We start from the raw sequence: 14,238 nt of genomic DNA, 5'->3' as shown, positions 1-14,238 counted from the left end.
CATTAACCAAAATCTCCCTATAGCCGAACCAAAACTCACTCCAAACCATAATTCTCGTCAACTGGAATAACAGCTCAGACTTTGCATATACACAATTATTATCGTAACGAACACTACATTGCAAATAATGACAGTCGATAAAGGAGTAATGCACAGATTGTAAAACACAATGCACAATCTATAATGCTAAATACGGATAATTTACCCAAATCTAAATAATTAGCTAATATCCAAACGCACTTATTAAGTTGCGAAAAAGTATAGTTTTAAATTGAAACATCTATCCGAATATCAGTTTACCCATTAACCAAGATCTCCCTATAGCCGAACCAAAACTCACTCCAAACCATAATTCTCGTCAACTGGAATAACATCGTCAACTGCATCGTCAATGTCTGATCTTAGCCGCTTCTCTGATATGGATCAAACAAAGTAAAACATCAAAACATTATCAATAAATCAGAATAAATAATGCTGCTAGCTTTTTACAGATTTATGCATATATCATATGAAATAATGCATAACACAACCTCATAATGCATTAAAAATTACTCATAATGCATTGTCTAAACACAAAAATGCACATGTGTTACACAGAAAATGTATTAAACAATATAAATAATACCACTCATATAATGCACACAATACTACAAAAAATGCACTATTACAGATTCACAATGCAGTACCAACACAACACAATAAAAAAACTTTCATACTAACTGGGCAGCTATTACAACAAACCCAATACCCTTAGTAATGCATAATTTAGTAAACATAATGCATAAATTATGTTCCATAATGCACAGTCTATACTAAAAAATGCACATATGTACTCTTTCCTGAGTTTAGTCACTAAAACACACAACACCCTACATATTGCATAATTTACTGCACATAATGAATACCACTCATCCTGACTGAGTAAATACTAGTACACACCCAATACGCTTAGTAATGCATAATTTAATAAACATAATGCATAAATCATGTTCAATAATGCACAGTACAAACTAAAAAATGCACATATGTACTATTTACTTATTGTAGTCACTAAAACACACAACACCATATATATTGCATACTTTTCTGCACATAATGACGGTTTCAGTATAGACATAATGCACTAATCAAACCATATAATATATAAAAGTAACAAATCATCAATCAGATTCCTCTGTAAAAATCTGAGGCAACAAACCAATACAACCAATAACCAATGTTAAAAGCAACATAATGCATGCATAATGATACATAATGCACTGTCTGGCATAAAAAATGCACACAGAATTCTTACATACTGTATTCTGGAGCACACTATCTACTCTACATTATGCACAATGTAAAACACACAATGAATCTCCAAGCACATAAATAATGCACTAATCTCCAAACACATACATAATGCTTAATATTAATACTATAATGCTTAATATTAATACTATAATGCATACATCTTGGTACGTAATGCACAGGCTACGTTCAATAATGCATATAACTATATGTCTTCAAATAAATTGCATAACACACAATACACTGCACACACCTCTAAAATGCACCATATACTGAAAGGTATGCTATTATTCTTTTAGATAATGCACTACATATTAAACAAGACAACATCAAAAGTAATAAGTCGGGATAATTACTTACAGCAAGACAAACATGATGCAGTAGGAACAAATAATGAATACAAACCTACCCATAATGCAGAAAATAAAGAAATAATGAACATTGTGGAGGTACTGTCTGGCCTACCCATAATGAACAAATAATGTATACAAACCTACCCATAATGCACTGTCTGGCCTAAAAATGCACACGGAATTCTTACATATTGTATTATGCAGCACACGCACAATTTAAAACCCTCAATGAATCTCCAAACATATACATAATACAGTAATCCGAACAAACAATAAATGTATATACTCTTGAGCACTGCACATCTAAATACCCCTAAAATGCTAGCTTTACTGCAAGTAATGAAACTAGACATCTAAATAATGCTATTCATATTCATAAAAGGTGAAAACACAGACAAGATTATTACGAACCAATTGACCACAAAACATGGATAATTCGGATTCTAGAAGGTTGCTAATACCCTTTCACACAATCTACAAAAAAGATACTGACTTGAATCAATCCGACGGAAAATTTACCTGCAGCCTCTGATACTTGAGAAAACGGTCGTCCCCTCTTAGTCATTATCGATCTGCCTGCAACCAAAAAAACGTATCATGAAGCCGCAATCGACACCTATTTATCTGAACCCAAAATCACTTAAAATTCAGAGAAATCCAAAAACAAAAACCAACTTATTTCACGCCTGTCTGCGCCCAGGCAAACTATAAAGACGCGATTTTAACACTATGCGTCTGCAAAAGCACGAAAAAAGATGCCTCCATCGCTGTTTAAACATACCTATGAGAAATGAGTCGGTGTTTATGCGTAGATGTTGTCGCCAGTTGCTGATTTTCGCCGGAATTTTGGTCCCCTGCTGCTCAATCGTCTGAATCAGCGATGGGGAGGGGGAGAGCTAGGGTTTTAAGTGGTGGAGAGAGTGGGGTGAATTGTTTGGGTGGTGTGCGTATAGAATGATGAAATAAGCAGAGTAGATTGTTTCAAATCCCGTAAAAGTCTCTCCTTCCAAAATATGGCGGTTCATATTACACCTGAAAATGTCTATATTACCCCTGTAATGCATACTGCGACCTACTATAATGCAACACGGAATTAGATTCCTAGAAATAATATGATCCGTCGATTCCCTAGATCTAAGGGTTAATATTAAGAAGGAAAAAGGATGTAAGAGAGGAAAAGGAGAATAAGGCTCCCCTATATATATATATGCTAAGTATTGTTAGTAGAGAATGAATTCTCGCTTTATTAGAAAGAAAGTTTTATCCTAAATTAGAAAGTTCATATTTCAAAGGGATAAATTTAAAATAAAATTTAAAAGGGATAAATTTTAAATTTCAAAGGGATAAATTTTTCAAGTAATAGCCCTAAAATTAATTATTTTTATTTAATGGAATGACTTGATAGAAAAATTGACATAGCCGAAAAAATATCGCTTCAATTTTATATTTTCAAGTGAATATAATTATTTATCGCACCCCCAATATGAAAATTCTGGATCCGCAACTGGTATCAATCCTAGACAGTCACTCGCATTATAAGGTTGCACTATTTTGTGTGTTTGAAAGGATATTATATTACTCCATCTGTCCCAATTAAGTTGGTACAAAAATTTATCTACACAATCTTTATCACAAACAATACAATCTGCTATCTCTTTATTATTTTCTTCTTCAAATTGAGATTCCACAATATTTTTTTCCAAGCTTAAATTCAACATAACATCTCATATTGTTATTTCTTGCTTCTCCAAAATTTTCAAGAATCTCAAATTTGCGCAGACGGATTTTGATAAATTTTCAAGAATTAGAAATGGGCAAGAAAGAAGAGAATCGGTAATTGTGAAAATTTTCCAAACGAATTGCGTGCCCAATTGGCAAATCAACAATAGAATTAAATCTCTATTCTTCTTCTGCTTCGTCAATTTGACATCCTATTTCTACCGACGGATATTGGAAATTTGTTGAAAAAATGGGTGAAAGACATGGCTCGAGAACGCGCGATGTAAACAAAATATATAAAGGAAAATCGCAGACAGATCAAGAAGACTGACTGGACCAATACGTGTTGTCGGACGCGCAATACGAAGCTACTTTTAAACCCATAAACCACAAATACTACTCCCTCCGTCCTACAAGAATATGCACTCCCTCCGTCCTACAATAGGAGTTAATTTTTTTTTAAGAAAAAAATACTACTCCCTCCGTCCTACAAGAATATGCACTCTTTCCTAGTTAGTCCGTCCCACAAGAATATGCACTTTCCAATTTTAGAAACTCTTTTCATTCTAATGAGGTGAGACTCATTCTCCACTAACAATACTTTAATTACTTTTTCTTTCTATCTCTCTCTTGTTTTCCCAATTTTGTACTCCCTCCGTCCCAGATTAGATGTCACACTTAGGGATTGACACGAGATTTTAGGTGGTGTTGTTTTGTGTGTTAAGTGCAAAGAGAAAATAATATATATGTATATTAATGTGAGAGACTTTTTTCAAAAAAAAGAAATGTGACATCTTTTGTGGAACAAACTAAAAAGGAAAGTGTGACCTCTATTATGGAACGGGTGGAGTATTAAAACCTGTGCCGAACCCAAAGTGCATATTCTTTGAGGACGGAGGGAGTATTAATTAGTATAGGGAAGTAAGGATCGAATCCCACAAGGATGGAGGTATCAAGCATGTGTTCGGGACATTTTGGGAGGTTTTTGGCAGTTGCTACGCAACTAAGTGGGTTAAGTTTTACCTACTTGACTTGGAAGAATGAACCGGGGACTCTACCTAACTTATCAACTAGACAGGCTACGTACGACAACATACATGCACGACTAAACACGAAGCAAACATTTAAATCTAAGCTAAGGCTACTAGGAAGACCTTCATCCAAAAGATCATGCTGAAAACTTTCCTAAAATAGGCAGACAAGGTGGAAAAGTACGTGGGGACCATATTTCCTAAACTGGCTGGGTTGACAGGAAAAGCTGGAAAAGTAAAAAGCATAGAGCAAGTTTAAGATCTGATCTGTAACTACCTCCTACTTCGTCTCCTTCAAAAAAACTAAGCAAGAACAGAGCATTGCATAAATCGAATCTTAAGAAAACAAAGCATGCTTCAAAACAAGACGCGAACGACAAATTTAAGCGAAGAACTACTGGATCTATGCTAAGTGATCAACCAGAATAAGCCATAATCATGCAATTTCCAAAACAGAACAGATCAGATCTACGGAATCAAATTCTAACTAGCATGGATCTACGAAATCAGTTAATAAGCTAGAACTAGGACATCCTAACAACTATTGTTAGCGAAAAGCATCCAACAAACACAAATAAGCTCAACTTCACCATATCCAACAAGAACTTCAACGAAACCTTTCACAACTTCAGAAATAAAACCAAATCCAAGCTTCCCACGTCAATTTTGAAAACAAGCAGCGAAATAACTATGAAATTCTTAAGCTAGGATGTTAAAGTACTAAAACTTCTCAAAGCACGAAAGTTAATCGGAAGAAAATAAAGATTGTTTCTTCGCTACTCGGAGCGGTGGAACTATGATGAAATGATTGAAACAGCCGGAACTGAGGATTTCCCCCTCCGAGCTGGGAGGTAGAGAGCTTGAAACTGGAGTTGGAGTGAATTTGCAGCTAAGAACTCTCTAAAAACTACTGTGTAGAATGGTGAGCTATGTGAAGCTGTGAGCTAGAAGAGCTCTAAAGGGGGTTGCTCTCTTCCTTCAATGTTGGTCCCTTTATATAGGGTGGCTTCAAGCTCAAATTCCTAGGATATGTCTTCCATGATTTGACATTTGTACCCTTAAAATAAGAGTGTCTTCGAATTCTCTCTCCACTGTCCTGCTCACTGCTCCTTCTGATAATTCTCCTTGATCAATTAGATGGCTTTTTGGCATTTTCACTCCATTTCTGCTCAATCTGTGTCTGCTCGGTCAATTTGCACGATCTACTTGATCCAACAGCAACCTGCACACTTAAACTCATGGTTTGTGCATTATCTCCCCCCAAAAGCACGTAATATCACTCAAAACCAATGCATGAAATGAGTCTTATCAATGGGTCCGTAACAAATGAAAATATCACCTAAGAAGTCCTTATTGTATGGTTCCGTCAAAAAAACTAATGGTCAATGTTAATTGCACAGTGCCATGATCGTTAGTTTTTTTATGGAACCGTAAAAAAAGTACCAATCCGGCAAGAATTTCATTTGTTATGAACATGTTTTTCAAAAAATGAATGTTTTGGAACAAATTCGTATTTTGATCATATGTTTAGGACCAAAATTAAGCTTTATTCTAAAATAAAATAAGTGTGATTGAATATTTTGTTTTTAGTTAAAAAAGAAATGATTGGATATTTTGTTTTTAGTTCTTTAAAAAAAAGGACTACTCAACTTAGTTTAAGATTCATATTTTAAATTTGAATCAACAAAGTTGACTCATGAAATAATATTGTAGAGCATACTATTAGTGAGGAGATTTATATAACTCTCTCCGTCCCACTTTAAGTGGAACATTTCTAATTCAGCACGAGATTTTATGTAGTGTTGTTTTGTGAGTAAGTAGAGAGAGTAAAGTAAGAGAGATGGAAAAAAGTAGAGAGTGATGTTTTCATATTTAGAAATATGTCATTTAAAGTAGGACGTCACAAAAAAGAAAATGTTTCACTTAGAGTGGGACGGAGGGAGTAATAATCTTCTAATCTTATTATATATACTGCATTACCTAAATAGAGCAAAGTAAGGATCCTAAGTCTCCCTTTACACACTCGCTGATTATTTAAAACAATATATACTTATTCAATCAATGATTTTATTTGGACAAATAAAATAATGCTAGATTGTTTCACAAATTACTCGATCTAAACATACGTACATATAGACAATAGATTATGCTTACCTTATCCATCTCCAATAGTATTGGTAATGAATAATACCCCCTCCATCCCATTTTATAAGTGAGCAGTCTCTTTTCGGCCGTTGTTTTGCGAAAATGATAATAAATAGTTAAAATTAAGTGAAAGTAAAATAAGAGAGAATAATATCGGTGAAATTTACGTCGCATTCCATGGCGTCCCAGCATGGCCTCACATGTTGAGATTTTCTTCGATAGGAATTGCCTTAATTGTTGAGATTTTCAGTTAGAAAACATGATTTATGATTAGGGATGAGTTTGACATTGATCTCACATGTTTTCCAGGATATAAATTTTGAATTTTGTTGAAGATGGTGAATAGTGTTGAATGTTGGATTTTGGATTTTGGTGAATACCCCTATTGTTCTTCATTATTTATCTGCACAATCACGTTGATAGCATTCCTAGGCTATTATTACTTCCGTGAATTGTGTTGTTGATTGATTATTAGAGATTGTTGGTGTTTGTTGATTATTGTTGATACATCTCTTTGCATGGGGATAGACATATGAATAGGGAATGGTTTTTCAACCTAATTTGTTATGTTCTTGATTGATTATGTGTTGGGTAAACATACACAAAATACATACACTATAAACACACATTGCACATACCACCGATACTAACACAAAATACACACACTTCACACACAAACACAAAATACACAATTTATAATCTATACAATAAATACACACACAGCACAAATACACTTCATACTACACACAAAATATACACACTACATACATAGACTACACATACTACATACACTATGCACAAAATACAAATATTATAAAATACAAATATTACGTACACTACAGTAACCACAAACATTGCAAACACATTGCATGTGTGCAGTGTGTATTTTGTGTGTGTAGTGCGTGCAGAAACACAATAACACACTATACACACTACACACCACATAATAAATACACACATTAACACATACACAAAATACTCAAACGGCATGAAAATACAGGCTCTACATACATTGGACACAATGCACACTATATTCAAAATGCGATATTGTGCTAAACACCCAATAAAAATATAATACACACTGCACACACAATAGAAAACACATACACTACACACATTACGCACACTATAAACAAATGCATGCACTATACACAAAATACACGCATTCCACACACGTACATATACACAAAATACACATTGCCCACAATACGCTAATACACATTTCACATAAATACATACTCCCTTCGTCCCACTCAAGATGTCCACAAACTACAGATACTATACACTACACGCTAAATACACACACTATACACATAATATACAATACACACCGCATACACACACTATACACAAGATACATACACTAAATGTATGCATGCTACACAAATTATACACAAATTACACATACTAAATACGGTACACAAAAAATAACACACTTTGCGCACATTGTATAAACACTGCCCACACACTGCCCACACACTATGCATACTAAACACGCTACACAAAAAATAACACACTTTACACACATTGTATAAACAAAATACATGCACACTTGACATACATATATTAAATACAAATAAGTAAATACATACATACATTGCACAGATACTAAAAAAATACATACATAAATATACACACACTACATATACTATCACAAAATACACTATTTATATACTACACAATAAATGTACACAATTTATACAGACTTGGCACAAACTACAAACATTAAACACTGTATAAATAGAATACATAAACATAACATAAATAAAATACACTACACATTAAACAAAGTGCGCATACTACACATTATATACAAAATACACACTTGTACACAATTCCAAAAATAAACATACCAAACACAATGCAAAAAAATAATACACTTTACGCAAACAATATAGGCAAAATACACACGCTGTCCACACAAAATACACAATACACACCCTGCACTACACACTATACACACCACACATACACTACTAACACTACTAACACTACACACTTTAAGCACATACATATAAAACAATAACAAAATACACAATACACACAGTACACTACACACACTATACACAACATACATACACTACCAACACTACACAAATACACACTTTAAGTACATACAGATAAAACAAACACTACATTGTACTTAAAATACTAAATACAAATATTATAAACATACTATTCATAAGGGGCACATACTACAAACATTACCCACGCTATAAATAAAATATACAAAACACATACACAACATACATACATTGCACACATTACATATTCTAACACAAATTACACTATTTATACAATATTCAACAAATGCACAAATAAAATACATAATTTATACATAAGTGGTACATACTAGAAACATTAAGAACAGTATAAATAAAACACACAAACACAATATAAATAAAACAATCACACACACACTACACAAATAAACATACTACACACTATAAAAAAACAACACACATTGGGCACTATATACATACTATACATACGCAACACATACTACAAATATTAAACACACTAAATAAAATACACAAATATACACAAGTCATATATACTGGAAAAATACATTCATACATACATATATACACTACACATACTAACACAAAATACACTATTTATATACTATACAATAAATGTACACATAAAATACACAATTTATACACACTTGGCACATGCTATAAACATTAAACATAGTATAAATAAAATATACAAACACAATATAAATAAATTACACTTCACACCAAATGAACTGCACATACAACACACATTATATACAAAATACACTCTCATACACAATAGACAAAATAAATATACTAACCACGCAACAAAAAAATAACACACCCAATGCACTAAGTTTTGACAAAATATACATTCTGCCTATACAAAATACACAATACACACACTGCACACTACACATGGTATACACACTACACTAAGTATACATAACACTATACATATTAAACACACTAAATAAAATCCACAAAACACATGTCCTGCAAAAATACATATATACATTTGCACACACAACAGATACTAACACAAAATACACAATTTATAGCACACACTGCACACACAATACAACCACAAAACACATACTGGTTACTACGCAAAAAATATAGACACATTATTTATGCAACACACATTTTATACCCACCATAAACACACAAGACATTATAAACATACTACACACACTTTTACACAAAATTCATAAACTTGCACACGCACACGCACATATTAACAAAATACATGCAATGCAAACATACATACAAACTTCACATAATACATGCACCGCACACACAACGTACACAAAGTACACCAACGCATACTACAAATTCATACACTACCCTCTAAATACGCACAGTATACATACACACAAAAAATACATACACACAAAAATACATACACACATACATTGCAGACTACAAATTTTAACACAAAATACACAATTTATATACTATACAACAAATATACACATAAAATATAAAATATATTTACATATGTGGCATCTACTACAAACATTAAACACGGTATAAATAAAATAAACAAACACTATATAAATAAACACACACACACTGCACGTTGAACACAAATTATACACACCACACAAATACACACACTTTACACACATACATATTAAACAAACACTATACACAAAATATACACATAAAATACAAATATTATAAACACACTACATTATACATACGCGGCATTACACTATAAACATTAAACACTATACTACGAATAAAAATACATAAAAAATACACATGCACTACATAACACAAAATATACACATAAAATACAAATATTATAAACACACTACATTATACATACGCGGCATTACACTATAAACATTAAACACTATACTACGAATAAAAATACATAAAAAATACACATGCACTACATACATACATACACACATTCCACACACAATTGATAATGACACAAAATACAATATTTATACACTATACAACAAATGCACACATAAAATACACAAATTTTAAATTCATGGCACATACTACATACATTAAACACGGTATAAATAAAATAAACAAACACAATATAAATAAAACACACACGAATATACACACTACACAAAATCAACATGCTACACACTAAACAAAAAATAATACACTTCATACACATTGCGCACTATATACATACTATACATCATACCTCACGGTGCATATTGCACACAAAGTATACACAAATTTTAAATTCATGGCACATACTACATACATTAAACACGGTATAAATAAAATAAACACAATATAAATAAAACATACACAAACATACACACTACACAAAATCAACATGCTATGCACTAAACAAAAAATAATACACTTCATACACATTGCACACTATATACATACTATACATCATACCACACGGTGCATATTGCACACAAAGTATATGCTCCACGCACGATATACATACAATGCACATGTTGCTCACTACACCAAAAAACACACAATATGCAACACACATTCTATAAACACCATACACACACAAGACATTATAGCACACAGTAACATACACGCACACTACATATATTGTCTCCCACCATACAAAAAATACACACTCGTACACGATACAAAAAATAAACATTCTAAACACATTACACAAAAAATAACACCCTTTACGCACATAGTATAGACAAAATATCCATACAGTACACTATACACACAAAATACATGCCCTGCACACAAAGTATATCAACACATACTATACACTACACGTAAAATTCACACATCCACACATCCACAGACAATAAACACACTTCACTACACACACTATACACAAAATTCACAAAATACATACACTGCCGGTACTACACAAATACACACTTTACACATGCATCAAAAAAACTACATGCTACACAAAATACATGCAGAAAATACAAACATTATAAACACACAAACACTACAAACACACTTTGAAGCATCTGAGACGACAGCGGCCAAGCGCTATAAACACACAAGCACTATAAACACACTTTGAAGCATATGAGGCGACATCGGCCAAGCGCTTTGTATTAAGTTTCCTCTTCGGGTAACTTGCCTCGGAGGGAGCATTTAGCTGTCTTGAATCTATACCAAGCTTTTTTCAGCAATGCAAGAACCTATACAAAGCAAATGCCCATGATAGCACCAAGTAAGGAAAAATGAAAATATTGACAACGGTGTATAGAAGGCAAAATCTTCTCAAAGTGCAGATATTGCAATGCTTATTGTACCGTTAATACTATAAACATTTGTTATAGACCCAATTGTGACTAGCCATTAGTAATAAGCAGTTAAAAATCACAAGATAAAGTTAGAAATGTGTCGTATCTAGATTTTTTCGATGTGTTAAATTATGCAGTACATTTAAGATATTTCAGTTTATTTTCAGAGTACAAAACTTGCTAGTTTTTCATTCTAATTGTAACAACAGATCTAAAGGATATGTGAAATATTTTTCTAGCATAAATGCAATGAACATGTATCTCTCTAAGAGTTATGACACAGAAACTGCAGGGTTTTTTCTTTTTTGATTCTAGACTACAATTAACATTCCTCAAGTGTACTAGATTTTTTTTTATTCCGCCTCTGGGAGAGACGTATGAGGGTCAAGCGTCTCTAGTAACGATTATAAGCTACAATTATTAGACGACGCATGACCGCCATGCGTCTTAGGGAGAGACGCTACAATTATAAGCTAGTAACGATTGCTATTTGGAGAGAGAAATTGTATGAATACTGATGGCGACCCTGATGCGGTCGGGAGTGTGCTGATGGAGGCATGCATTACTCCATTCTAACCATAAGCATAAATTCATGAATAAAGCATGAATAATAATGCTACTAGCCTACTATTACCTTATATATAATATGACCAATTAATTACATTTTCTATTGAGAAATTTATTTGACCAGTTGTAATCTCACAGTAGTACTAATATTTTATGTCATGCCTTATCAATTGTAAAATTATCTTTAGGGTTCATAATATTAATTATATAAAGTTATGATTAAGATATGTGCATTTTATTCATAATAATGATTATTGTAGTTTTAAATTTATTAATTATATTATTATTGACATCATACTAATATTTTATTTAATTAAAAACATTTTATTTCAATTACTATGTCAATTAGATAATTTAGTTATTGCGTTAATTAGTTATTTAAATTTAATTGATTAATAAGTTCAAATTCTAATACATCTTTATTTGATATTTTAAACACAAGATAAGTAATTTTAAAGAAACATATCCTGTGTAACATATCCTAAGAAATCATAGGAGTAGTAAATTTCACTGCTCTCACATTAAAAATTTTCTCTCTCTTCCACTTTTTCCCAATTTCTGCAAAACCTGCCCCCCTTCGACGTGACTAGACTTGTAGACCTTGAGTGTCACAGTATTCATACAATCTCTCTCCAGATAGCAATCATTACTCAATGGCTTATAGTTGTAGTGTATGTATTTAGAGACGCATGAGCCTCATGCGTCTCTCCGTAAGACGCATGACGGTCATGCGTCGTTCAAAAAAAATTGAAAAAATGAGACACATGTCCCTCATGCGTCTCTATGAGAGACGCATTTCCGTCATGTGTTTCATTAAAAGGAGACGCATGAGGGTCATGCGTCTCTCTCAAAGGCGGAATAAAAAAAAGTACAGTACACTTGAGGAATGTTAATTGTAGTCTAGAATCAAAAAGATGAAACTGCACAATGCTTTGATTTTAGAGACCAATACCTCGAGTCCAACAGACTTTGCGATATCTTGAATTGTTGTGTTGCTGGCCACCTCATCCAGGTATGATACTTTCAGCTTCACAAAGTTGCAAAGCTGCAGCGGAAAAAATCACACTTAATTGGAAAGTGCACTTAATTGAAAAAATCACACTTAAGAATTAAGGGCCTGATCACACGACCACACCAAGCAAGTACAAGCACATAAAAATTTTAAGGTGTGCTAACATTGCCAACAGTTGTAAGATTTAAAGACATATATCAACTTATCTTAATTGGAAAGTGCACTCACAATCGGTAAAGCTTTAGGTTTTAGGCGGGAGAGAGCAGCCATGTATGAGGAAATATTGTTTGAGCCAGATAACTTTAAGTTCATGACGGCCTGACAGAACGCCCCCATTGCCCCACTACTCCTGAATTAATAAACAGGTCACAGGGAAGAAAACAAACAATAAAGAAACAAAAGGGGAAAGGAAAACGAGAAAGTAATCAGGAATGAAGAAAGAATTCAGAAGTGTGAGATTTTAGTTAACCAGTGGGATCAAGTTATATGTGCTATTAATATAACTTGTAATATGCTAACTCATAACAAGGAAGAAAATCCTCAAGAGTAAAAACATGGGAAAACCAAAAGGATCAAGATAATGTGTAAACAGGGGCCAAAAAGTTATAAGACGTCTACATCCAAGCACCTCTATGGGAGTTTCTCTTCGCACAGTTGTAACACCAGACCCAATGTTAATATAATCCATAAAGGGCACAATGAGAGAGAGTAGTACAGTTAAACGTGACAATTTACTTGCTGAGGTTTATCTAGAAGAACGTGGTAAACCCGACGAGGCAGATTTTAATGACAGCAAAGCACCACTGAGTGACTGCATTGTGGGTTTGAGTAGATTAGCTCTTAATAATACAGTCAAAACAAGGTAAAAATGAAAAAGTATCAAGTGAACTACAT

The 14,238-nt window shown here is 33.1% G+C and overlaps 1 protein-coding gene across 4 annotated transcripts; it reads right to left on the bottom strand.

Annotated features, from left to right (window-relative positions):
- Positions 1-243: 243 nt before the first annotated feature.
- LOC121811685 lies at positions 244-14,157 on the bottom strand. Of its 4 annotated transcripts, none has more exons than XM_042212584.1 (5): positions 13,973-14,089; positions 13,573-13,693; positions 13,285-13,377; positions 11,600-11,660; positions 244-413 (listed from the first exon to the last, which is right to left on the bottom strand). In XM_042212584.1, the coding sequence occupies exons 2-5, from the start codon at positions 13,678-13,680 to the stop codon at positions 337-339; spliced, it is 339 nt and encodes a 112-aa protein (XP_042068518.1). In that variant the 5' UTR covers positions 13,681-13,693; positions 13,973-14,089; the 3' UTR covers positions 244-336. The 4 variants fall into 4 exon arrangements, 1 of the variants encoding a protein (XP_042068518.1); XR_006052749.1 differs by lacking the exon at positions 244-413 and having other exon boundaries at positions 11,368-11,660; positions 13,973-13,988; positions 14,080-14,094; XR_006052747.1 differs by lacking the exon at positions 244-413 and having other exon boundaries at positions 11,368-11,660; positions 14,060-14,157.
- Positions 14,158-14,238: the final 81 nt, after the last annotated feature.

This window comes from Salvia splendens, chromosome 7 (genome assembly GCF_004379255.2).
Source record: "Salvia splendens isolate huo1 chromosome 7, SspV2, whole genome shotgun sequence".
Lineage (NCBI taxonomy): Eukaryota > Viridiplantae > Streptophyta > Magnoliopsida > Lamiales > Lamiaceae > Salvia > Salvia splendens.
This window is presented reverse-complemented; position numbering and strand designations above follow the sequence as displayed.